The 24988-nt window shown below is 47.3% G+C and overlaps 5 protein-coding genes across 8 annotated transcripts in view; 1 reads left to right on the forward strand and 4 right to left on the reverse strand.

Annotated features, from left to right (window-relative positions):
* Positions 1 to 6562, forward strand: part of LOC143009570 (formin) — a 42386-nt gene extending 35824 nt beyond the window's left edge. For both annotated transcript variants that reach the window (XM_076161591.1, XM_076161590.1), the window contains 4 exons: positions 82 to 133; positions 3774 to 3923; positions 4695 to 4776; positions 4851 to 6562. In XM_076161591.1, coding sequence (XP_076017706.1) covers positions 82 to 133; positions 3774 to 3923; positions 4695 to 4776; positions 4851 to 4895 — 329 coding nt within the window. In that variant the 3' untranslated portion in view covers positions 4896 to 6562. The remainder of the gene's footprint in view (positions 1 to 81; positions 134 to 3773; positions 3924 to 4694; positions 4777 to 4850) is intronic.
* An 858-nt stretch (positions 6563 to 7420) lies between these two features.
* On the reverse strand, positions 7421 to 9325 carry grem1b (gremlin 1b). Its single transcript, XM_076161709.1, has 2 exons — positions 9174 to 9325; positions 7421 to 8814 (listed from the first exon to the last, which is right to left on the reverse strand). Exons 1-2 carry the CDS (start codon positions 9188 to 9190, stop codon positions 8256 to 8258), a joined length of 576 nt encoding a protein of 191 aa, XP_076017824.1. The 5' UTR covers positions 9191 to 9325; the 3' UTR covers positions 7421 to 8255.
* A 1410-nt stretch (positions 9326 to 10735) lies between these two features.
* Positions 10736 to 17065, reverse strand: arhgap11a (Rho GTPase activating protein 11A). Of its 3 annotated transcripts, XM_076161707.1 has the most exons (13): positions 16976 to 17065; positions 16449 to 16656; positions 15832 to 15899; positions 15649 to 15745; positions 15292 to 15548; positions 15045 to 15208; positions 14797 to 14934; positions 14568 to 14642; positions 14037 to 14210; positions 13825 to 13951; positions 13603 to 13711; positions 12838 to 12949; positions 10736 to 12747 (listed from the first exon to the last, which is right to left on the reverse strand). In XM_076161707.1, the coding sequence occupies exons 2-13, from the start codon at positions 16575 to 16577 to the stop codon at positions 11303 to 11305; spliced, it is 2895 nt and encodes a 964-aa protein (XP_076017822.1). In that variant the 5' UTR covers positions 16578 to 16656; positions 16976 to 17065; the 3' UTR covers positions 10736 to 11302. The 3 variants fall into 3 exon arrangements, with proteins under 3 accessions (XP_076017822.1, XP_076017821.1, XP_076017823.1); XM_076161706.1 differs by having other exon boundaries at positions 16449 to 17064; XM_076161708.1 differs by lacking the exon at positions 14568 to 14642 and having other exon boundaries at positions 16449 to 17064.
* A 225-nt stretch (positions 17066 to 17290) lies between these two features.
* On the reverse strand, positions 17291 to 19342 carry LOC143009655 (signal recognition particle 14 kDa protein-like). The gene is made up of 5 exons (XM_076161710.1): positions 19253 to 19342; positions 18657 to 18729; positions 18441 to 18553; positions 18305 to 18337; positions 17291 to 18166 (listed from the first exon to the last, which is right to left on the reverse strand). Exons 1-5 carry the CDS (start codon positions 19274 to 19276, stop codon positions 18077 to 18079), a joined length of 333 nt encoding a protein of 110 aa, XP_076017825.1. The 5' UTR covers positions 19277 to 19342; the 3' UTR covers positions 17291 to 18076.
* Positions 19343 to 20142: 800 nt separating this feature from the next.
* actc1b (actin alpha cardiac muscle 1b) lies at positions 20143 to 23341 on the reverse strand. Its single transcript, XM_076161666.1, has 9 exons — positions 23286 to 23341; positions 22080 to 22230; positions 21843 to 21971; positions 21584 to 21694; positions 21415 to 21499; positions 20958 to 21119; positions 20676 to 20867; positions 20406 to 20587; positions 20143 to 20312 (listed from the first exon to the last, which is right to left on the reverse strand). The coding sequence occupies exons 2-9, from the start codon at positions 22206 to 22208 to the stop codon at positions 20169 to 20171; spliced, it is 1134 nt and encodes a 377-aa protein (XP_076017781.1). The 5' UTR covers positions 22209 to 22230; positions 23286 to 23341; the 3' UTR covers positions 20143 to 20168.
* Positions 23342 to 24988: the final 1647 nt, after the last annotated feature.

Genomic DNA, 24988 nt, shown 5'->3' on the forward strand with positions numbered 1-24988 from the left:
ACTCAAGCGATGATCCGTGACCTCCGCGTCCCCGCAGGCTCTGTAATCTGTCTGAATCCATTACCTCTTTGCTTCTTTCAGCCCAGAAGGAGCACGCCGCAGAAGAGGACCGGCTCGGCTCCGCGTACAAAAGGTAAGAGAAACTGCTTTTCCATCTGTTTGGATAAGGCATATTTCAATATTGTGTTTGTGTTGGACGGGAATCCTGCCAAGCGTTCCGGATTGCCGACTCCGGCGTGCCTGTCACAGATAACATAGCTGGTATCTGATAGCGCTAATGCTTCCTATTGGTGCTGTCATGTGCGGTTATTAGCAGCGGCAAATAGGGTTCAGGGTTCAGGTTCTTCCAACTGCCAAGACAGAGATTCTTAAGACAGAGATGTTAAATTCGCCAAATTGACGAGTAAACAGGATATCAGCGGCGGTAAGGAGCGACTCTGGCAGGCAGCGAAGTCGCACTTTTATCTGCTGCGTTCCGTGCAGACGACTACCATGAGCTCTGGGGAAGGCGTCAGATTTATAGGCGCGAGACACACTGGCAGCCGCTGAGCTCGTGTTTGGGAGTAATCATATCTGGAACATTTCATATTGGACAAAGATGGTGGAATAGGCAAACAAAGCAAATAGATTATTTGGGCCTTGTTTGGATAGCAAGCGGGGGTTGTTTGCTTTATATCGTAACTCTTCCATGTCCAAAATAAATCACACAAAGCACATAAAGGAGCAGAAGTGAACGATGCCGGACGCGAGAAAATGGAAACTGTAAACAATTAGGAAGTTTGATCGCTTTGGACAATAGCATAACTCAGGCGACGCTGCCAAACACTTCCACTTCACGCTGCTCTCTCTGGGAGCCAAGAGAGCTGCTGACGGATGGCTGCATCGCCCGTGTGGCGGCGCAGTGAAATCTACGGCGGCTCGACTTGTGCACGAGTGACACCACTGTGATGAAGGTGTTGAACATGGAGGGGGAATATTGATCAAAAGGGCGCAGCAGCAGACGGCACCTTTGGCTTTTAATGGAGTTTTCCTTTAATTTCGTCTAAAGAGGGGGGCTGGCCTCTCTCTCCCTCTCTCTCTCTCTCTCTTTCCTTTTCTCTCCTTCTCTCTCTCTCCCCCCGTCTCTCTCCCCTTCTCAGGTTCCCACAGAGCCACCTCGTAAAAGTGACACGCCGTTGATGAATATGGGCGTCAGTGGGCTCACTGGGCCATGGGTGGGCTCCTCACATCTGCGCTGGATGAGGGATCTGCGCTATCACTCGCACATAAACACACGGGAACACACGCTCGCATGACAACAGCGCCGCCACCGCCGCCGCTGTTGCCGCCACACGGCTCGGTGCTAATAAAGGCAATAGACGACCTCATACGTCAGCCGCAGCTCCCGAGAGGAGTCACTGAGTTCAGATTCTTCTGATGCCTTCTGCTGCTGTGACGCTGCTCAGTGTGGAGGGAGAACGGGACCTTAGTGGGGCTGAGGGCTCTGATGATATCATCACGTCTGTCTGTCTATCAGCTTTAAACAGTTTCATTATTACTCAAAGTTATGAGCTGATCTTAAAACTTTGAAGCAGGTTAGATTTACATTTTGATACCTGTCGACCTGATGGTGGCGCTGTAATCCCCACTTTTCCCGTTTTGGCCCTATAGCTTTTGAAATGGCCACGCCCCTTTTCACCTTGATTTTCCACCATTTTCAAATGTTTAATATCCTCCTACAATTTTAGTTAATTATTGCATATCTTTAAGTTTTCTCTACATTCCTCACCTTTACAATCTGATTGGCTGTCACAGTTGAGTGGGCGTGGCTAATTGGTCCCAAAAGTGCTGCACCTCATGAGAATGCTGTGATCAAACCTGGTGGACAAGCAGCCACAGAAATGGTCCTGAAGGTGGCGCTATCAGTCCTAACTGCGGCACTGTTGGGGCCTTGGCAGAGGTATGCGATGATCCCCCCTCCACATGCAGCTCTGACTCGTCTGGTTCACGTTTGGGTTCCGCTGAGGTTTCCCGGTTCTGTCCACAGTTCCGGCCCATAAAGTATTTCCTCTTCTCCTTCATCACGCTCGGCTTCATCTTCCTCTTCCAGTTCAGTCTCCGTCGGCGCTGGACGGCACATTATGTTGCCAACGAGGGGAATCATCGCAAATCCAAAAAACAACGACACAGCGTTTTCTGCTGAATCAGCCAACAAACACTGGAGTTCATCTTCTTTTTTTTTTTCCTTTTTCTGCCCAGAAACAAAGGAATGTGGAGTTGCCTGTCCAAATATTTCCCCGATTCTCACGGCTGCTCATGGTTTTGTAATGGGCCCTTTTTTTTTTTATAGCTGTCAGTGAGGAATGCTGTCTGTGGGTGTTGCAGTAAACCCTCTCACGGCAGTGGCATCACGGCACCCATTACACAAGCGCCGCCTCCGTGTGCACGCCGACGCCACCCGCCTGCCCGCCTGCCCGCCCGCACCAGAACCACGGCCCGCTTGATTTTGTTTACGTTCCGTAGGTGCACTTTGCGTGTGTTGGTACGCTTTTGCATCTGTTTCGAGTAAAAGAAGCCTGTGTGTGTGTGTGTGTTTGCTTTTGTTGCACATGCTGGAGAGTGTAAGAGGAAAGGCAGCGAGCTTACAACAGACCAGGATGTTGGTTGATTTGTGAAGGCTTTGACACGATGACCCCCGGGGGTCAGGGAGGGAGCTGGACCCAGTTCATCCTGCAGCAAAGCTACCTGGGACGCCGCGTCTGTTTGGTGAATCTAAACATCCCAGACGCTTGTTTCTTTGTAGAGGGCAGGATGATCTACGGCGCTCTGCTCTCCACTTCCCCTTCTTTTACTCTTCCGGCGTCCCACCAACATGATGCATCACTGGGAAATGGGGAGCAGGCCTGCGTAGACGTCCTTCTTCATCTCCTCCTCCTCGCCGTTTAGCCCCGTCTGGGCAGCACATTGCGCCGCTCGGGCCCTTGGCCTCCCCCAGCATGTCTTAGATTAGCGTCGCGAAAGCCACCTAGCATCTGGAGGTCAGAGTCTATCTGGGTGTCGGCGGGACCGGGAGCATCGCTTGAATCATGGCCGCCTTTTATCAACGCTCTGACAGGCGCGGAGGAGAAAATGTCTTTCATGTTTGGGTTAGCGAGGGAGTGTGGAGCAGCGGGCTGTGTTTCATGCTGCTGAGAGACCTGCAAGGAGATCGGATTTGGTTACAATTGAATTAGCCTAAGGATCGGGCCTACAACGTGTGTGTGTGTGTGTCAGCCAACTGATGTGTGGTATAAAAATACACAGAACATGTGCACACCTGCCTCTGTGTGTGTATTCAACACTCACTCTCTCTCACTCACACTCTCTCTCTTTCTCTCATTCTCTTTCTTTCACTCTTTGTCATTCTCACTCTCTTTCTCTCACTCACTTTCTCTTACTCTCACTCCCCCTTTCTCTCATTCTCACTCTTACTCTCATTCTCTCTTGATCTCACTTTCTCTTTCTCTCACTCTCTCTCATACTCTCACTCACACTCTCTCTCTTTCTGTCATTCTCTTTCTCTCACTTTCTTTCTCTCTCTTTCTGTCATTCTTACTCTCACTCACTTTCTCTCACTCCCACTCCCCCTTTCTCTCATTCTCACTCTTACACTCATTCTCTCTTGATCTCATTCTCACTTTCTCTTTCTCTCACTCTCTCTCCCACTCTCATTCTCCCTCACTCTCCCTCACTCTCCCTCTATCAACTTTTCCAACTAACCCACATTAACCGTCTCCGCTCTGTTTCCTCTGCAGTTTCCAGGAGATGGTGAGATACTTCGGCGTCAGACCAAAGAGTGGGGATAAGGACGTGGCAGCCAGCTACGTCTTCATGCTCTGGTACGAGTTCTGCAGCGACTTCAAGGACACGTGGAAACGACAGAGCAGGGTCATCTCCAAGGAGAGGTGAGCGGCGAGGTCACGAGGGAGGATCCTGCCCCCCCCCCCCCCCCCGCCCCGGTCTGCTTAGCGTCCGGCAGATTTATGTGCAACATCTTTTCTCTTTTGTTCTGAGTCGCTGGATGCGCTCCAGCCCTGCGAAACACACACACCTACACACACACAAATATCCAGCAAAGTCAGGCTGAACCGTGTCGGATTAGACCTTGTGTCAAATTAGCACCAATTGTGTGAAGCTGAGCTGTAATTAGAGCAGAGAGGGAGAACTGATAAACACTCTAATGATGCTGGAGGTCCAGAGGAGCGGGCGGGCCAAACAGCCATTGCAGCCATTTTAAGAGATACGCTGACTGTTGTTTTGTAAGTTGTCGTGTTCTGGAGCATTTTGTGGTTCTGGTACCAGGTCCACGGGCCTTTGAATGGATGAATTTATGTTGCAGAACTACACATGCATGCTGCTCAGGGATCCTTCAGTCCAACTAACATGTGACATTTAGTCTCTCTCTCTTTCTCTCCGTCTCTCTTGCTCCTGCTCTCTCTCTTAATTGTTTACTGGGTAATCACGTCTGGCCTTATTCACAGCTGATTGTGTTTATGTACAATTAACTTTATTTTAAATACTGTTTGCACACTCATAAAAGCCCGGGTGTTTTTAAAGGCCAGACTCATTATCTTGTCAACCCACTGTCACCCTCCACCGCCTCAGCTTCACACGGCTCTCACTGGCCACAGACTTTACAGTGTGTGTGTGTGTGTCTGTGTGTTTTACTTGTTTAGGTTGAAAGAAGCTCAGGAGAACATCAAGAAGATCACCGCAGAGAAGAGAGTGGAAACCAAGAAGATCAACGCCAACAGTCTGGTAAGAGCCGAACAGAGTAAGGTGTCGGGTTGTGTGATGATCTTTGTCCTGAACTCTGTGGTTGTCGTTCACAGAAAGAGAGGCTGAGGCAGAAGGAAGCCGGCGTGGCGTCCAGCTGAGCTGAATGACCACGGAGAAGCCGGAGCTGATAGTGGAAGGAGAGGAGAAGACGGTGAAGGAGAGACAATCAGTGTAGAAACCAAGGGAGCGCTGCCCTCTGTGACCCGGACGGACTCGTGACAAAACCTGTCCAGACTCCCACCGCCGTATATTTCTGGTGTACTGACGCCATCTGGACACGCCGTGCAAACCCAACACCCACCCCCTTAGAAGCAGAGGGTCGCTCCCAGGTAACGGGCCCTTCTGCCTGCGTCCAGGATGCACGGCTGACACGCTGAAAGTGATGAGAGTCCTCTGGTTCAAAGGGCGACCTCATTCATCCGGTCTGGCGTGACCTCCCGAGTGCCCGGTGTGTGAAAGGTTGCAGTGGGTCGTCGGGATTCCAGCTGAGGCGACCCTGCACTTCTCCAAACTCTTCCTCCTTCTTCTCCTCCTCCATCCACAGGAGAGCAAACGTCTTCAAAACACCTCAGCGACGCAGGTACGCCACTTATATCCTCTGACGTTGGTTTCCTGCGTGGACAGATGCGGCTGCTGCTGCCCTGGCGGCGGCTCAGGAAGCGGGATTTCCAGGAATCTGTGATGGAATAAAAGAAAGCCTCCCCCCCCCTCCTTGCTGTACTTCGCTTCCCATCGGTTGCAGCTCATTAAAGCTCTTGTAAATATGTCATGTTTCAGCTTGGACAGGGACGCCGCCGCACAAGGGGATCCCATATCTGGACGGCGTGGATGAAGACGTGCACGTATACGGCCAAATCAGAAACTGAACCAAAGCGTAAGAAGTCAAACAGGCCACCGAGACTTTAAACGTATATTAAGTCGCTTTCCTCTAGAAGCACTTCTCCCACTCGTGATAGCTTTACGTTGTAGTTGCACTCCTCTCGTCATGGCAACCGCGTGCGTTTTTTTCTCCCAAATGATTGCACTTTCTCTCTCGCACCTCTGTTCCTATGCAACCACAGGGGTTTCCTGGCTCTTAAACGTGTGAAATTGTGTTGCGTCACAATCGAAAAAGCAATGTTTTATTTTCACAGACGGCAGAAACCTTCAAGAAAAGTCTATTTATGTAAGGAAAAGTTTATTTTATGCCCCCAAAAAAAATCCACTTTGTTCCATTTTAGGCTGTATTTTTATGAGTTGTAATTTAATGAACCTGATAGTCGAGTCGGATAAGATTTATATTTTCACATTGATGTTAATTGTATGTTGAAATGAGAGTCCCTATGTGGAAATGTTGTAATTTGCATTGAATTGACCTTTTCTCTTCTTTAATCTGTGTATTTTGGAACATTGAAGCAGTTCAGCTGCAGCCAGGCCAGTTGTTATACCTCAGACAGGTTCCTTTAGCCAAACTTTAGTCAAACTGCACCTTGAATTGCTTTTTACATCCTCTGGAAGTCTTTAACCTGTGCCATTTATTTTGTATAAAAATCTAAATATTTCATATCTTTACATTTTAAGGCGGAAAGTTTGGAAAACAAGTTAAAAGCAGAAGGCGAGCTGAGGGATTGATGTGATGTGGCCTCTGCTGTACATAGATAGTGTGTGTGTGTGTGTGTGTGTGTGTGTGTGTGGGTCCGTGTTGACACTCGGTAGCTCTTCTATAGGCGCTCTGTGACTTTATGGAATTGTTTTAAATTTCAAGAATAAAATACTGAATGGAGAAGCGAGTGGTTTGAGTTTTGATGAAGACGTGGTTGGGATTTATTCCTCCTTAAATGTTCTCCTTTCAACAGTTCCGTTTACAGGTCTGCTCTTCCAAACACGCAGCCGGCAAGACGTCATAAATTCAGTCAAATATGTACAAATTGTTTGTGCGTGGAGAAAATTATTACAGCTTTAAATCCTAATGCCTCATTCTTAAAACAAGCAAACCTGACGTGGATTTGGAAATGAGTCAAAGTGATGATGGAGGATTGTTCACCTCACTCTGCCTTCATTTAACATGTTGGAACCGGGCCTGGCCTCTGTAGTTTGATTGGTTAAAGACGTTTGGAGAGTGAATTAGAGGATTTTAGTCTGTTAACATTTAAAGTATTATCTGCTTTTACTTTATAAAGAGAGTAATTTAATTTGTACTTGTTGAGTTATTAAGGTGAAGACTTTCTCTCATTTATAGGCTGAATTCCCACCTGCAGCCTCATCAGGCCTCATTTAAACTGCAAACACTCACTCGCTCTCTTTCTAAACACGCTGATCATGAGGTTCACTGCACATTCTCACTAGTTGAGCACAGATTCCTTCCACATTTGCGCCGTCCTGACGTGGATCACATCCCCCCCTCTCTGACTCTGGCTCATCTGACTGATTTGCGACCCGTGTAACCGGATACTGTGGAGCCGAGCGGGACCCAGATACCGCATCTGTCTGCCTGCCTGTCTGTCTGTCCCCCATCAGTCGATCATCCATACGGCGGGGCTGATGCAGACGGAAGCAGCTTGGGTGAATACTTCCTTTTCTTTATATATCTATAAGCATTTGGTGAAAAGTTACACAAAGTTGCACAGTAAATCTGCCAGTATCCGTTTATTTAGTGTGATCGTGGATAACTTAAAAAGAAATAAAACCCACTCGTTTACATCAACAGGTTGATTTACATTATACAACTATTTCACCTCATGGTGCACAAAGCGCCACTGTACACTGTCCGTTTGTAACTCATAGATTTCTACACGGGAGAAGGAGCTCAGCTTACAAAAACACACATCTTTACTTGGTGGACACAGAAATTCACATCAATCAAACTGTGTGAACCCGAGGATTCTTTAGCATTATCGGATAAAACAAAACAACATTCTCATCATATTTCCCCATTTACAAACACGTTCCCCGCCCCCATCCATCAAATTCCACACGGTGGAAACATTCAGATAAGCAAACGCATATAGAAGCACATGAATAGAGACGAGGAGGTTCAACAGGTCTGCTCCTCCCGTCACACACTGAATGTTCTGCCCGGTGTGTGTGTGTGTGTGTGTGTGTGTCTTAAATAAACCCGGGTTCTGCGTGAGGAAGCCGTGCGTAAAAACGTGCCCCAGTCCAACTCTGCGTCCCCGTGCAGTGATGCGCGTTCGGTCGGCAAATCAGTGAAGAATAAATTGTTGTTTTTCTGCAGTTAAAGTTCTGTTATATTTGTAATTGCATGTCGATATTTGCTCACGTGTGCAGGAGGAGAGTGCGGGGCTGGAGCCTCTGCGTGTCCGCGTGTACGGAGCGTTTCCCCGCATGAGCCCCGCACGTGTTCACGGCGTTTCTCCCGACGGTCCAGGAGCTGAAGCGGATGAATATGACAACACACACACATCAACACACACACGACCCTTCCTCCCGCTCGTCCTCCTCCTGTCTGTCTGTGTGTGTTAGTCCAGGTCTATGGATACGCAGCGGCACTGCTTGACGCGCTGGATGCGTTTCTTCTTGGTGGAGGGCTGCTGGTCCGGACAGTTCAAAGTAAACGTCATGGTGGTGAAACGCTTCGGTTTGCAGAAGGAGCAGGACTGGAAGGCGCCCTCCTCCCTGCGGACGTGCCGCGGGATGTAGAAGGAGTTGCACTGGCCGTAGCAGAAGCGGTTGATGATGGTGCGGCTGACGCAGCCCTCCTCATGGATGGTTTGCTTCAGCGGCTGTGTCTTGCACCAGTCCCGCTTCAAGTACCGGCGCTCCGTCACATGCAAGGCTTCCTGGCTGGACTCCAGCACCTCTTCGGCCGGTGGAGTGACGCCCTGCCTCCGCCGGGACCCGGAGCCCGTCTGCGGTGGAGGCTGCGGCTGCTGCTCCGATTCGTTTGGGTTGTTTTTGCCAGGATGAGGAATGGCGCCTTGAGAACCGCGGTTCCTTTTCGAATCCACGGGAGAGAAGGAGATGAGGAGCCCGATGATGAAAACCACACCGCAGAAGACTCGCGTGGAGTTGGCCATCCTGAGGGAGAAGGAGAAGAACCATCACCTAAACGCGTTTCACTCTGGAGAGGTGTTTACGCAGAGATGCCAAAGGTTTTACGCAGCGTAAGAACGCACGACCAGAACTTCTTTATTGCTCTGATCAGCAGCAACAAAACAATCTGACCTGATATTATCACTTTAATCTGAATATAGGAGCGATTAGGAGATTAAATGATACATAAACAAGTCAGTGTGTGTGACCCAGAGCCATTTAATAAATATGTTCCACCAAACCATCAACATCTCTGTACCCCTGCGTAACAGTTATTGCAAATTTATCTTATAATTCCCATCAAATAAATGATAAGCATCAGATTTAGGTTCTCAGTCTCTCACCTGTGCAGATCCTCCATGTAGCCACGAGTGAGATGATCCGCTTCTATCCGCACCTTCCGGGGGTGAGAGGCACCTAACGCAGCCGAGTGCGCACTGGCGGGGCTGCGGATGGGTGGGAGACTAAGCGCTCCATAGACGGGGGCCGGGGGGGTTTAATACAAATTGCTCCAGCGCCGGACTGTCTCCCTTTTAAATGTCTGCCAGCTGAGATGTGCACAACAGTTCCCACTACATTATTGGCTGAGCGCGACGCAGGGAAAATCAAAACTATCCGCCCCCTCCAACACTTCCCTGAAACCACTTCAACAAAACACAAGCAGGGAGAAGTGTGTGTGTGTGTGTGTGAGGGAGAGAGAGAGGAGGGGGTGCAATAGTTTATACACACACAAATGGGAAGAATATGCATCTTAACAAATACTTGCTATTGTTATAAATCGCATGATCCTAACGTGCAAAATGTTAAACCAGCTGAGAGGCGTTCACTGACCGTTGGCAAGCCTGCAATCTAACAACAACAAACTTAAGAAGGTCGTGAATCACGCGAGTCCACAGTGAATCAAACATCAACCTAACGCAGCAGCTTTTGTTTGTGTTATATTCTTGATAGATTGAAGTGGTTTCTCTCAGATCCAGTGTCTGACTATAGAACATTTCTAATCTAATCCAGCCATTCTCATCTATGGCAACGTGGTGGAGCTCAGACGGGCCTTAACGTTCGGTCACTGAGTTGGTAGCCACTGTGTTTACATTTGAAGCCAAGAATGTTATGAGGTTAATTATGCAAGTGTTGTGGTCTAGTTTGTCTTTTAAAATAAAAGCCTCCCTCACTTCCCCTTATTGTTATATTATCATCATATTATAACCGATTCTGAGCAGACGATTCATATTTAGTCTTTTATCTTCTGGTGCTTAGTGTTTCTTTCTGATTTCGGCGTGCACATCCGCTAACATGTTGCTGGGTTTGAGTTTCAGAGGCGTGAAGTGTTTCGTGACCCTACACACTCTGTGTTTAAGACCCGCCGTAAACCCATCTGCTTAACATGCGGCCCCGGCCCCTTTATGGCACCAGGACGCGGCGCATCAAGGAGGAACCATCAAACTAAAGTAAACGCTCTTAACTGCGGCACACAGCGGGTCATCACGTCCAGATCACAGCGACAAGTCTGCGGGTAAGAATCACGCATCTTCAAAACGCTGCAGTCACTCAGTTGTAGAAGAAGAGTCTGTGCTTCTTCTTCTTCTTTGTTCTGTAATGTAGTTAACAAAAATATAAACGTTTTAAAACACAATTTAATAACCGTAATGAGCACATATACTTAGATGAAGAGACGCACGTGGAGCTCTAAACATTTTCATATGTAATAATTTGCCAAACAACATGAAATGATAAAGCAAAAGCTGAGTCAAAATCATTGTCATGTTTACACTGACCTCTGAAGCACGAGCGGGTTTCATCAGCAGTGAGTGTGTATGTGGCGCCCTCTAATGGATGTGACCAGTACTACGTTTAGCTAAAACCCATTAAACCGGTAAAAAAAACATGGAGTCGACTCAGCAGAAAATCGCTTAAACGCTGTTTGGCTTTATTTGTCTGCAGCAGTTCCAATGAAATGAATTTATCAGCTCATCAATGGATCTTGAAGTTAATATTCTGCGATAGATACATGATCAATACTGGTTGGCTTCTTTTAAAAAAATCCCACACAGGTACCTCTTTTGCACTTTTTGACAAAAATAAGTATGAAAATATATTGCAATAAAAGAAAATTTAACTCAGTAAAACAGTATATTTAACATCCAACTAAGGATTGTGAGAATGTATAAATAAAGGTATAAGACTTAATCTAAACATTTTCAGTCATCCCATCAGTCACCTCATTACTCTACAAACTACAGACTACTTTAAACACACAGTCCTGTAAACTGACACGTGTCGATACTGCTAAACGTTTAAATCTGTTTTACTGAAGTAAAACTTTAAGGCAACAGCACAAGAACATCTCCCATCATGGCCCTAACATGGACGTCTACTGTAGGTAAGGAATAAATTAAACATGTGGACGATCCACAGTCTCAGCAGACAGACCTGCATAGCAACAAGCTTACAAAAATAAAAAAGAGGACATCTCCTATAGGTCGATGGGTCTGGTGGCAGACAGGAGTCGTGCCTGGTTAAGGGGGTGTCGGGGGGAGCCCCTGTAATGACTCGCCTCCTTCTCAGACACCTGCTGCACCAGAACCTGAGCGCAGGACGGGTCGGTCTTGGCAGCTGGGACAGAAACGTCCACTCTGGCCTTAGGTTGGATCTTGTTCGTCATGTCGCCGAGGGCACCAGCTTTGGGTTTGCGTGCCAAGGTGCTGTGGCGTTTGGGAGGCACGGGGGGCGGCTTCTTTTTGGGACAAACGCTGTCTGACACTTCTCCTTGTTGAGGTTGGAGCTGTGGGCGAGTGGAGAAGCTCTCCAGGCGCGCCGTTTTGCCCATTTGGGCGTTCTGGCCAGTGGGAGACTCCGGATCTCCCGCCGGTCTCTTCCTGTCTCCCACGAGCGAGTTGATCCGGCGGACGGCCTGGCGCACAGGGGTGCGCTGGAACTTGAGCGGTGAGCGGACGTGCCTGGCCTTGGCGCCTCTGGGAGAGCGCAGGGTGAGCTTGTTGAAGTGGTGGATGTGGTCTGCCACCCGAAACGCTTGACCTTCGGCACCGTTTGGTTCCAGGGGCTGTTGACTTTGATCTTTGGTACCGACCTCTAGGTAGGATTCATTCTTGTCATGTACCGAGCCGACTTCAGTACCAACTCTGTAAGGCGTGTTGAGGTCGTCTGTAAATTGAAGGCTCACTCTGTATGGCGTGGACTGAAGCCCAGAGGAGACGCCCAGTTTAAAGTGGGCGGGGCTCTGAATGTCCAGAGCATCGATCAACCTGCTGCAGTTCACCTGCTCGCACTCAGCTTCTCCCAGCACGGAGCCCTTATTGCTCCTGACAGGAGCACAAATTGAGCCCTCGTCTGCTTCGCCTGCTGCTCCACTATCAAAGATCGCACTGTCGATGTGCAAAGGAGACAAAGCTGCCAAGTCCAACTGACCGAAGGTGATGTTCTGCTCTGTGGCCAGAAACCTCTGAGGAGCTGCAAACCTGGAGGTCTCCGTGTCTGCAGTGGGAACACTGGTTGTCGGGGTTTCTGTCAGGTTTTCCCCCGTGAAGCTGCAGCAGTCTCGTATGGCGGCTTGCAGGTCGCTGCCCGGCTCTGAGGAGGCCCTTGTGATCTTCAGCAGGGTGGGGCCGCCGTTGCTCCGGGCTTCCACCATGTAGCCCTCGCTCTCCAGGCTGATGGCGCTGGAGGCACAGCACAGCTTCTTGGGAAGGCCGGCGGCGCCCGGGGCCTTGGACACAGCAGCGTTGGGCTCAGACGTGTAGTTGTTCTTGAGGCACATGTTCAGGGTTGTATCGGTGAAAGGCCGTCTGACAAACATCTGCGCTCCTTTAGGCGTTTCACCACTCCACGAGATCTGGAGGGTGCTGGAGTCGCGCTGGGGCGTCAGCAAGTTGTCTTCAGACCTGCTGATGAACTGAGAGCCTAGAAGAGCGAGAAGAGAGAAGCAGATGTTAGAGACTTCAGATCAGAGACTTTGTCAAACCTTTGCCTTCGTGTTGAACAGATACTCACTCTTTGCTTCAGCTTTTCCATGCGGAAGCGGTGAACTGAACTCTGGGTCTTGGTGGAAACAAAAACTGGTGCTCTCCTGGGTGGCGAGACGCCGGCCAACGGACCCAGACGCCTTCAGCATGAAATGAGAAATGAAAGATGAAGGAGTGAACCTCAAAGGAGCGGGCGAGAGGATTACTTTGTTAAAATGACCCAACAGATGTAAACCAGAGATCCAGCGTACATGTTAATGGTTTGTTAGTTCTTCAGAGGATGAGAGACTCACTCAGAAGAAACAACATGTTGGATTTGTTGGTCAACACATTTTTATTCAGTAATATGACACATTAACCTATGAGACGTTAGAGTCATGATGCAACTTCAGCAATTAGAGGCTCACTACATGTAAACAGGTTACACTCACACAGAGATCCTCTATTTATTTTATATAGCATTATACTTCCTGAGTGCTGGAGATCAATCATCATCATCATATTAGAAGAGGATTTGTACCTGACAGATACTTTGTAACTTTACAAAAGTGCCATTAAAGACCTAAGATTGTTTTTAAAAACCAAGCATGAGTTAAGTTTAGTATGTCAGATACTAAAAAGAACAAAACTTTAGAGTATTACACAATAATCAAAGTGCTACTGTGCAGTAGGTTACTGGGATTATCATCATCATCGTCACGCTGCAGATGCAGACAGATTATTCTCTTTTCATCGGGCAGACAGCGAGTCAGAGTCGCCTGCGAGCGTTTGATCACCGGGCGACCACACTTACGGCGTCTTTGCTGCTCCTCCCCAGGCTGAGGCGCGAGCGCAGAAACTTGAGCGGCGCTTCTTTCTTGGCGACTTTAGGAGAGAAGCAACCGGCCCGTCCGGATTCCACCCTGGAACAGAGACGGATAGTTGAATGATTATCTGGAGATCTGCAGGACAAATATTCTACCTGCTCTTAAATATCTGGAACAAAGGCGTGATGGCGTTGAAAGGTCGGCGCTACCTGTTCACCATGCGCATGTTGCTCAGGCGCCTGCTCTTCCTGCGAGCGGACGTGGTCAAGCGCCTGGTGGACCTCCCTGCTGAGGGAGGGTTGTTGTGAGAAGAGTCCAGCACCTCAGCGCTGTAGGCTGTGGAGACAAGGAAGAAGAACTTTTCAAGCAAAATCTACAACCACAGAACATCCGACGCCGGCGTGATCCAGCGGTGTAGTACCTGATCCGGGGGTGGACGTCCCGCTGAACAGGGCGCTGGGGAACAAATCTATGCCCAGGTTCTTTTTGATGGATCGGCGTCTCTTGTTGGAGAGGCCGAACACGGCGCCTGATTCAGCGGGGAGTTTGCGCTTGGAGGCCGGTGTCGCAATCACAGGCGTGGCGGAGGAAAAGACTGCAGGGAATCACAAGAGGATGCAAACGGGTTGATTACCATGGAAACAAGAAGCTGAGAAGAAGAAGAGGATCCGCGCAGACAACAAGCAGGTCTGAGAGACAGAAGAGGTGAAGACAGGCAGACGCTCTTATTCACACACATATCGGCATTATTCAAATTTAGTATCCAGGCAACTGGGAGTCTGTTTGCAATTGACACAGAAAATTGATTCTGAGGTCAAATCAAAGAGTTTGGTTTCTGCAGAAAGCCACAGGAAGCATATCGTTTGAGCTCATCTTGCGAAAGCAGCAACAATAACAACCACGGCAACGGCAGCGGCGGCGACCGATCATCTCATCTGCCCTCTGTACCTACCGACTCTGTCTGACTGCGTTGTGCGTGTGGGCGTTCTGTTAGTTTTAAACTTATTCAGAGCACCATTGACCATATCTGCAACGTGAGACACAAACCAAAATGTAAACACGAGGCTGCGAGCTGCTGAGATTGACGATGATGATGATACGAGTGTGACGACTCCAGAGCAACAAAAGAGCGGCCTCGACCCACAAACCAGAATGGTCAATCTCAGACTTTATAATCTCACCTCCTATACTGATCCTGTGTCTCCTCTTCACCCCAGAGTTTGAGTCCAGTTCCTCCAGTTCGCCCGGAGGGGAGAGAATGCCAGGGTCGCAGCCCATCATGGTCGGAATCTTCTCCTGCAAGAACTGCGGCAAAACGCCTGCCACAGATAAAGAGATGGCGGGAAAAGAGAACAAGAGTTATTGCCTTAAAGCTACGACGCGGACCGGCGGCGGTATGAAAGTGCGGGCGAGGCGTCGTGAAGCGTACCGAAGCTGTGAGCGTTCGCGATGAAGCAGTGGATGAGGGCGGCCTGCAGCTTGAGCCGTTTCTCTGTGCTGGCGTTCAGCTTGTCTGTAGAGTCTCCAGAGTGCAGGAGGTTGGGAGCCAGGATGAGAGACAAGTTGCTGCTGTCCATCTTGTTCTCTGCGCTCCTGTGTGGTGATGCAGAGGAGGAAAGACACAGCGGTTACTCTCAAGACGATAGATATATGTATCATACACGTAACAAACATACCTCATGGAGACGTTGTGGAGGAAGTCAAAGAAGTAGCGCAGCAGGCTCTGGTTCCTGTCTGGCAGCACGCAGGAGAGCAGCACGGCAGCAGAGCTCCTCTCCTCCTCCGTGTGGAGCTGCTGGGTCTTGAGGAAAGACTCCTGCAGCTCTGCGGGCAGCGCCGGCTCGGGGAGCTCCCGGAAAAACTGCTTCACCAGGCTTGCCATGTCGCACGGGAGAGCGGTGGACAGGCACTCCTCCCCCGCGTCCAGCTTCGCCTGACAACACACAAAGGGCTATTGTATTAGAAAAAACTTCTCCACACCCAAGAGTCAAGGTCACCGTGTGAAAGCAAGGTCAGCTTCAGCCATCACTCACCTGGAGCGCTTTCAGGCGAACGATGGAGCCGGACTTTCTGAACAGGCCCTCTGTGTCCACGTGGGCCAAGAGCCTCATGCAGGCGTCCACCAGGAAGCTGGAGAGGCAGAGCGACGGCTTCAGACTGGGAACGTGATGCAACAAGCAAACTCAATCCCCATGACATTCCTGTGCTTCACTCACCTCGGCACGCTTCCACATTCCATATTGTAGTGAGGCAAGTTCTCCAACGGCACCCCGAAGACCTTCAGCTGAGGAGGGGACACAAACAAGAGGGAGGATGACTTCAACTGAATTGACAGATTGCGTAACATCTCTGTGTGTTGTTAGTGTGGAGGATGAATGTTTAGAGCTCGTCGTTTCTACATGTTAAGGTGATAATGGATGCACTTTTCAGACTCTTGTGACATTCGTGAGCCAAATTAGGAGGGAAGTTAGTGCACAAGGATTCAGATCAGGACACAGCTGGTCTGCGGTGCTCAAACTGTGCAACATGAACCAGCCTGGACTCTTAAATCTTAAGGACCAAGTGACGTCACTACACTTTGGTTTATGGGGACCCCCTTTCTTTGTGCTGAATAAACACTGAACACCACAAAAGTGGTGTCGTTGTCCTGCGAACAAACGGGTCCCGACCCGGGGGGGGCGGCCTGGGGGTCTTTCAATAATATGCAAATTCGATCCAAGAGTCATAACAATAGCAAAGTCTGCTCTGCCTCTCAGACTGCTAATGTGTTGATTCGTAACACACAGCTGCAGTAACGTCAGTGCCAATTCAATGATTAATCGGTGAAACTTACCGACTGGCCGGATGTTGACTTGCAATTGGCCGCTTTGTTTTTGTTCCAGTTCTTTGTCTTGATCCCGTAGGCTGCGCGGAGCTGCTGCACGGCCAATAAACGCATCGCGTTCCTCTCCCTCACCTTCATCTTACACGTCGCACTTTTCTTCTTCTTCTACTTTCAGGTTTTCTTTCCAAGTTGTTCGTCCAAACACATCCGCTCCCGTCTGCGAGCGAACACTTTTCCTGTTTGCGAATTCCTCAATTCCAGACTTGACAAGTTCGTCCACGCGTCTGTTATATTAGTTGCACAAAAACGTTAAAACCTAACATATGTACCGCGAGACGTACATTAATATCTAGAGATAATGTAGAATCGTCTACATTTCCAGCTTCGCTTCTATCTACGCTTCGACAGCAATGCAGTTAGCTAGCGACGGTTAACTATCTAGCAGGCTAAATCAGATTAGCAAACAAATTAAGTAAAAGTAAAAAACTAACAAAATCGCGCTTTTGTGTCGCAGCCTAACACTACTAAGCACCTACCCCGCGCACTAAACTGGTGATTTTCCACAGTTTAAGCCTGTATCATCCCGTTCAGCTCGCTAGCTAACTGCATTGTGTCGAGTCTTCCCCATTTGATCGGTTGGAACTCGAGTTTCCGCAGCAGCGCATTCAAACAGCAGCGCTCCAGCAGTTCGACGCTGTGATTGGCTAAAAGCTGGGAGCGCTTGTTGTGATGCACGGGGAACGCTCCACTGGGCGGGGCCGCTTTCCTTTCGGTCAATGCGGTCCACCGGCCGACTCTGTAGGAACACAGGAATGCACCTCAGAGTGGGAAACATCGGCACAAAGCTGTCATTCATGTTTGATTTTTCTTTATTATAAACAAACTTGATTTACAGTTTAACACATAAGTATTACATATACAAAGGCGTTCATATTAACAAAAATACAGTCTCAACTGAGCAAAGGTGTTCTTGGCATTTACAACCCGTCTCTACATGCTCCTCATAGACTGAGTTTGTTTTGTTTTGGGGACACGTAGTGGGTGCTGACAGTAAAGACTGAGGCAGGCTGCGACTCTTAACACTTTGTGGATGAGAAACAAACTGCATATGAATCAAACAAGACCTTCACTTCCAGCAAACTGAGCCACGATATTTTAGTAAATGAAATAGGGAAAAATCATTCAACTATTTGGCATCACTGCGTCAGACTGATAGAGTGTGTGTGTGTGATCTCAGAGTTTCATCTAAACTCAATGGTTAATATAATAAATGAGGATATAGACAGTTAATTGTTATGAAAGACAATAAATCAATAAGCTCCATAGGCTTTGCCAGTTCTACATTGGTGCTGCTAATGAAACATAGGGGTTTATTTCATGAAATCAACATGCAGCATCCTGTATGAAGTTTGAGAATCCCTCAGGTTTGATGTTCCAAACCCTCCAAGTCACTGAGATAAGAGATAAGAGACATTCCAATGTAAACCATGACATGATGTGGACTGTGATCCTGTGTCCTTGGGTGACCGGGGTTAAGATGGGTGTGTATGTGTGTGCGGAGCAGGTGGAGCCCGACCCCCTTCACTCAGGTATGACAGACCACTGCATGTGTCCTAGACTGGGTTTGAGTCTGTGGCTCATTGGGTGGCTTTTGTTTTCTTGCTTTTACTTTTCTTATCTTTCTTCTTAAGTCCGTCGATGTGAGCTCTAAGGAGGTTGGAGTACGCCTGCAGAGACAGAGACAAGGACAACAGCTCAGTTAGGGGATGAGGTGAGTATGGTGAGTTCAAAGCCCCAACAAGAGAATCCGTCAATTCCCAATTTGAACAACACACTATTATAAAACTCCATATGAACAGATTTACCATTTGAAACTTGATTACTTCTTTGGTGTTTACCTGAAAATGCAGAAAACACAAATCAGCATTAATATTAACAGTAAACGATAAAGGGGTTTAAGGTTCAGAGGAGAGGAGAGGAGAGGAGAGCCGATGAGCTCACCACTGTGCTCAGCTTCTTTTTGCCATCAGACGCTCTGATGAGACATTTGTTGTCTACAGGTTCAAATGTGTCTGTGTGTCCCTTTCTGGGAACGGGTTTGGTCCTCCCATCATCTGGAACACACACAGATCAGAGCAGCTGTTTAGAGTTAGAAACAGGAAACATGAAGCTTCTATATGGAGCGGACTGAGGATCCAAGCCAAGCACATCACTCACATTTCTTTAACGTGATGACAACACTACCGGTACTTCTGCACTTCTGGAACAACCGAGTGAGCTCTGTGAGAAACTGGAGAACAAACACACAATCACAACATATGTTTACACACTGCATTGCTATGACAGAACACAACCTGACTTTGATGTGCCTACGAGCGATCCAGATGCAATTGGGACAAACCATTGCTCCAATAAGAGCTTGACCATCTACTTCCTACATATTAAACAGCTGGTATGTGTGTCACATGCATACATTTGACGTTTGACTGTACAATATGTGACACAATTTCCTATATGTCAGCAACACACAAATAAATTCTACATGGCCTCTACGTGGTGTGATAAAGGCACATATGAAGCTTGTTATCTGAGCAGAGAGTCTAAGAGTTAAAGACAAACCGGTCAGAATGAACTTACAGTGGCTCACTAAATGATTTTAGCATGCTCGCTAACTGCTCTGGATCATTGCTGCTTCCCTAAAACACAAGTTACTTTAAACTGTAAACTCTCCAGCGAACACACGCCGCGTTCCTTCAAGATTTCAAAGCAAGCGGTCAGGACAACGTTACACTTTTCTTTAATTTATGTCTCACCGCATCGTTTTCCAGTAGCACCATTTTCACTCCTCAGCTGTAGCGTTAGCACTGAAGCTAGCGGCTGGGAAGCACACGTAATTGCAACACTAAGCCCCGCCCCCTCACCCTAAGCTCTACACTTTATTACACTGCACTCTAACGTCAGGGAGGAGAATAGCATCTAACGTTTGATGCAGTTTACTACATATAATCCCTTACCACATTTAACTGATTACATGTAACATTTTGGATTGAGGATTACAATTTTACCCAATATTTAGATACAATTTAGAAGTGGATGATTCGCAAATATAAAAAATATGAAATGTTCAATTTTTTATACAAGGGAAAATATTACTCTACTTAGGATAGATGATCTGAAGAATCCACAAATTCCCACCCAGTTCAACCAAGGCAAAGGCCACGGGAGGAGATTACAGCGGGGCCACTGCCAAAAGGCCAAGATTACAAGATTGCTTGATCACAGAGTTGACAGGTTACATAGAGCCAGTCATAACCTGTGTAACATTAGGTAAGTGTTGATTTGTTCACTCTGGCCAATCTTACCAACAGTGACGGTTGCTTCTCCTTCGACATGTTGCAAATGGTTTATCTTTGGACAGGAATGGGACTTGTTTTTTCAATTTAAATATGTCCTCCAACTTGTTGCTAGGGTGGTTATATTCATGAGCATGTGTGATTATGTGACATATAGTCATGATGTCATTATGGGGGGTGCAAGGGTGACATCATTCATGAGTCCATTATGGGGCTGCTAGGGTGGTTCCATTCATGTCTCCTTCTATTATAATTTGGTAATGCAGATAAAATAATGAAACATTAAAGGAGTTTCAGTCCCAAGGGCTTATCTTTATTATAATAGAACATAGACATATGTACAGTTGACGATGACAGAAGGAGGTTGACTGTTTGTTTAGAAGCATTTCCTGTGGACAATGGAAGGACCAGCCTCATCGTACTCCTGCTTGCTGATCCACATCTGCTGGAAGGTGGATAGGGAGGCCAGGATGGAGCCACCGATCCATACAGAGTACTTCCTCTCAGGAGGAGCAATGATCTGGGTAAGGAGTAGACACAATGCAAGTGTTGTTAAATGTGAGGTCACGTTGTCATGTAAGCTGATATATGAGGGCCTCTGCAGCGCTCTTACCTTGATCTTCATGGTGCTTGGGGCCAGGGCTGTGATCTCCTTCTGCATACGGTCAGCAATACCAGGGTACATGGTGGTTCCACCGGACAGCACGTTGTTAGCGTACAGGTCCTTACGGATGTCAATGTCGCATTTCATGATGCTGTTGTAGGCAGTCTCATGAATACCAGCAGACTCCATACCTGGTGGGGATCGGTTTGAAGTAAAAATCCAAAAAAAGACAAATAGCAAAAGCAGCCAGTTGATGTTTAGGTGATGATCAAGACTCACCAATGAAAGAAGGCTGGAACAGGGTCTCTGGGCAACGGAAACGCTCATTACCAATGGTGATGACTTGACCATCGGGCAGCTCGTAGCTCTTTTCCAGGGAGGAAGAGGAGGCAGCGGTGGCCATCTCATTCTCAAAGTCAAGAGCCACGTAGCACAGTTTCTCCTTGATGTCGCGCACAATCTCACGTTCGGCTGTGGGGCGAAATATTCAAGAATTGAGAAACACTTGTAGACCTCTCATATAAAAAGATAACTGACTGTGCCGAGGTCACTTAAACACACCTGTTGTCACGAAGGAGTAGCCACGCTCTGTCAGGATCTTCATCAGGTAGTCAGTCAGGTCCCGACCGGCCAGATCCAGACGCATGATGGCGTGTGGCAGAGCGTAGCCCTCATAGATGGGCACGTTGTGGGTCACACCATCACCAGAATCCAGCACGATACCTTTGGAAGGCAAATGAGGCCGTTTGTCAGCGCTGCATGCTTGAAAGGGCGAGGACGAGCCAAACACATGCCTGCCCTCTACAGGTATGTATCACATCGTAAACTATATAATGCTGCTGACATCACTGGTCACACACCCTGCCTGACACAGATTAACATTAACTACTGACAATGAGGCAAGAATCTAACCAGCTGTCAAACCATTTTCACAGGTATTACAGTTGTAGTATATACAAGTACTGAAGCTTAATGGATTAGGTTATTACACAACTGAGAGGCATTGTGATGTACTAACCGGTGGTACGTCCAGAGGCGTACAGGGACAGCACAGCCTGGATGGCCACATACATGGCAGGAACATTGAAGGTCTCGAACATGATCTGCAATAGCATGAAGTTTGTGTCAACTGGAGGAAAATAGGATATAAAACTGCAAGTATTTTCACCATGCCAAGTAGAAAGTACCTGGGTCATCTTCTCCCTGTTGGCTTTGGGGTTCAGGGGAGCCTCAGTGAGCAGGGTGGGGTGCTCCTCTGGGGCCACACGCAGCTCGTTGTAGAAGGTGTGGTGCCAGATCTAAAGAAACAAGCCGTTGGCGTCAGGACACAAACAATAAAACAGGTTTTCTAATTGAAGGGCCTGTTCTAAAATTATCCCTGGTGGATGTTGGCCAAGCTGTAAATTGCTCGGAATGTTGTAAATGAGAATCACTGTCAACACACACCTTCTCCATGTCATCCCAGTTGGTGATGATGCCATGCTCAATAGGGTACTTGAGGGTCAGGATACCCCTTTTGCTCTGAGCCTCATCACCTACGTAGCTGTCCTTCTGACCCATACCCACCATCACACCCTGAAGGAGTCAGGAAAGGAACAGAAGTAGTTGTGAGTGAGTGTTTACAAAAAATTAAGGCGGACTCGTAAGGCATTTTGATCTTCTGGTGGTTTGTATGTGCTGTACCTGATGGCGGGGCCTTCCAACAATGGAAGGGAAGACAGCACGGGGAGCGTCATCTCCAGCAAATCCAGCCTTGACCAAGCCAGAGCCGTTGTCGCACACGAGTGCGGTAGTCTCGTCGTCGTCACACATGTTTAGGCTTTACTGGGGTGGTCTGAAATGTGTGTGGGGGAGAGATGTGTTACGCTGGATGGCCTGGTGTGAGGAACAGCTGTCTAAACTGCTCTTCTCTTTGGTTGCATTGCAGAGCCTATTCTTTTTAGCAATCCCTGCTCTTCTATTATGTCTGGAAGTCAAGTTGCATAATCAATCAAGTATATGACAGTAACACCATAACCTTAGTTTGATCCTCGGTGTTTAAAAACCTGCCAGCGCTCCAGAACAACTGTTCTGACAGGATTATCGCCTCCAAACACTCAAACAAGCCACCTCAATGGGCACTATTTATATGAGGTGCTAATAAGACATGCCTCTGCATCCTATTTTGAGGCCTAACCTTGTCGAACAACTACTGATACCATATCATCCTGCCCCGATTGTTCCTGAGACACCTCTGGGACTGCTGAGGTAGCACCAAAAAGGGGCATAACAGAGAGACCTGTGATCTATTTTAAGATCTGTAACCCCACTGTACTTAACAGGGGTGAAACAAGCAACGCTCCTGCAGGGTGTCCGGCTTTTTTTAGGTTTTCAAGTGCTTGTGTCAGAGCCTGGCCAGTATCCATCTGTCAGCACGCTCAGACACTGTTGTTTTACTACATGCTCCATGCCCCCAAGCTTCCCATAGCTTCATTCATCTCATTCATCTCATTCATTCCCTATTAGTGAATCTGGCTGACTTCTTCTCGTCTTTTGTGCTTTGTAATGGTCACATATTTACTGTCCTCCCACACTGAAACTTATATCTTATTATTAAATGACCAGAATGTTCATTTTTGCCATCACATAGCACACGCAGGGACCCTATTTTAGCTTTACTTTACTATTATTATCTACTATCTATTTAATCATCATCACTTGTAAAAGACATTAGCAAGGTAAATTAAATATTTTATCCATTGGTTGAATTATCGCTGTGTCAAAAGTCTACAGTGCCCAAAGAGCAGAGCGAGGAAAGTCTATGCATGTGGATTTTTAATTTTTCTAATTCATCACACGAATGTCATATTTCTACAGTGCACAAGAGAAGGAAGAAGCAAACGTACTCACCAAGTTGCACTGGCAGGCGGATGCTTCCACTGGGACAAAGGCTCGGGGTGAGAGGAGACCTTAAATAAGACCCGGACAGGATCTAGGGACCAGGGGCGGGGCTGGGGGGGTTCCACACAAGTCCAAATATGAGCTGCCTGCAAAAATCAACAAGCCAGAGGAAAGTGTGTTTTACTGTATATAGAAGGATGAGGCTTCACTGTGATGAAGAGACTCGGCCCTGAAACTTACTCGGCTGAGACGCTTTAAATGAAAAATTGACGGGATGGAAGGTTCATAAAGTGGTGGAATGTAATTGGTATGCAATGAATCAAAAGGTGAGAGTATGCTGTCATCAAATGGATCACACGTCTCCTTTATGACCAATGATTAGTAATATTGACATTCTTTACACATTTAAACAATGACATTAACAAACTAAAACTTAACATAATGTGCACGTTCAGGGTGAATGTTCAGTTTGTTTCTTGAACGTTCACATACAAACCTGCATGCATACCAGCTCGTGCAAAACTTCCTTTGAACCCTCAGATATCATGTCAAAGTAATCACATAGTGTTCAAATCATGCATTCAATGATTAGAGGAGTTTAGTCTGCACATACTGTATAATAAACTAGGTGCAGACTTATCACATCCCCTGGACTAGATTCATCCTCATAACCACCTAGAGGCCCCGCTAAGGGAGGGGCGCACTGATGTCTTGTTAAGGAGCTGAAAACATTGTATATGTCTGACGGCCTTGCTGTTGGAATGTGCAGGGAGCCTACTTAACGTTTGGAACAGCTGACGTTCATGCCAACCGGGCTCTGTGTGTGTGTGCGAGCTGCTTGTCTGACTGAGTTGTCTGTGTCGGTGCTCAGTTCTGATTGGCTCAGCTGTCTCCTTGTACGGTTATGGTGAGCAACAGTGTCATAAATGTGCAGCCACTCTGCTTCTTTGCTGCACTTCCTACTTCCATATTTGTCCCACCCACTTTCCAGGAGAGTTTATTGAATACACACACTTCTTTATTATGTAATGTGCTTGTAGTGGCACATCATAATAATGGTGTACATATATATTACTAAATCTAGTTCATCTTTGGCCCTTGCGATGATCATAAAGCAGACATGTGGCACTGTGATTTATTGTCATGCTTGATAATAAAAGGTAAATTTAGACTTAGACATTTGGGTCCGGAGGAGTGACTGACTGAGGTAAGCAGTATGGAATTTCTGAAGAGGCTATGGTAGCTGGAGGAATGTGGGAGTATTCTTCCTCTGTCCTACCAGACTGCTGACCTTCCTATTTATAGCTGGATTTCATCTTTATCTCCACAGATACTGCAGGTACTGGGTGAAGATAAAGCATCCTATAAATACATACTGTACATAGTTACATAATAATGACAATAACTTGTTTTTATAAGAAAAGGCAGGTGTATATGGTATGCCTAGCATCTTCAAACAGTATTATCTTAAATGAGAATGTGAACAGACACTGGCACAACTAAATGGAATGCAGCCATCACTAGCTGTATTAGTTTCTCTTGGGTTTGTGAGTGAGGTGGAGCGTTCAACACACAGTTGTTGTTTATCTTTCAACAACCACTTGTTGCTGCCCTTCTTCTATGATATCACATTATAAGCCACTGCATATATTTACAATATCATATATCTATTATAATTATACAAATGGTGTATCCAAATGCTTCAGTACCAA

Source organism: Genypterus blacodes, unplaced genomic scaffold, assembly GCF_046128005.1.
Source record: "Genypterus blacodes isolate CSIRO-AG114 ecotype Tasmania unplaced genomic scaffold, CSIRO-AGI_Gbla_v1 ptg000112l_1, whole genome shotgun sequence".
NCBI lineage: Eukaryota > Metazoa > Chordata > Actinopteri > Ophidiiformes > Ophidiidae > Genypterus > Genypterus blacodes.

Excerpts from the sequence above, each read along its gene's own strand:
- arhgap11a (XM_076161707.1), bottom strand. The coding sequence starts at position 16,577 with ATGAAGGTGAGGGAGAGGAACGCGATGCGTTTATTGGCCGTGCAGCAG. Across the intron at positions 15,746-15,831 it reads GAATGTGGAAGCGTGCCGAG|CTTCCTGGTGGACGCCTGCA; the intron begins GTGAGTGAAGCA and ends CTGCCTCTCCAG. Across the intron at positions 12,950-13,602 it reads GGAGGAGCAGCAAAGACGCC|GCGTCTGGGTCCGTTGGCCG; the intron begins GTAAGTGTGGTC and ends TTCATGCTGAAG.
- LOC143009655 (XM_076161710.1), bottom strand. The coding sequence starts at position 19,276 with ATGGTGCTACTGGAAAACGATGCG. Across the intron at positions 18,338-18,440 it reads AAAAGAAGCTGAGCACAGTG|GTAAACACCAAAGAAGTAAT; the intron begins GTGAGCTCATCG and ends CTGCATTTTCAG. Across the intron at positions 18,167-18,304 it reads AAGTAATCAAGTTTCAAATG|GCGTACTCCAACCTCCTTAG; the intron begins GTAAATCTGTTC and ends CTGTCTCTGCAG.
- actc1b (XM_076161666.1), bottom strand. The coding sequence starts at position 22,208 with ATGTGTGACGACGACGAGACTACCGCACTCGTGTGCGACAACGGCTCT. Across the intron at positions 21,972-22,079 it reads TTGGAAGGCCCCGCCATCAG|GGTGTGATGGTGGGTATGGG; the intron begins GTACAGCACATA and ends TGACTCCTTCAG. Across the intron at positions 21,695-21,842 it reads ACTGGGATGACATGGAGAAG|ATCTGGCACCACACCTTCTA; the intron begins GTGTGTGTTGAC and ends TTGTTTCTTTAG.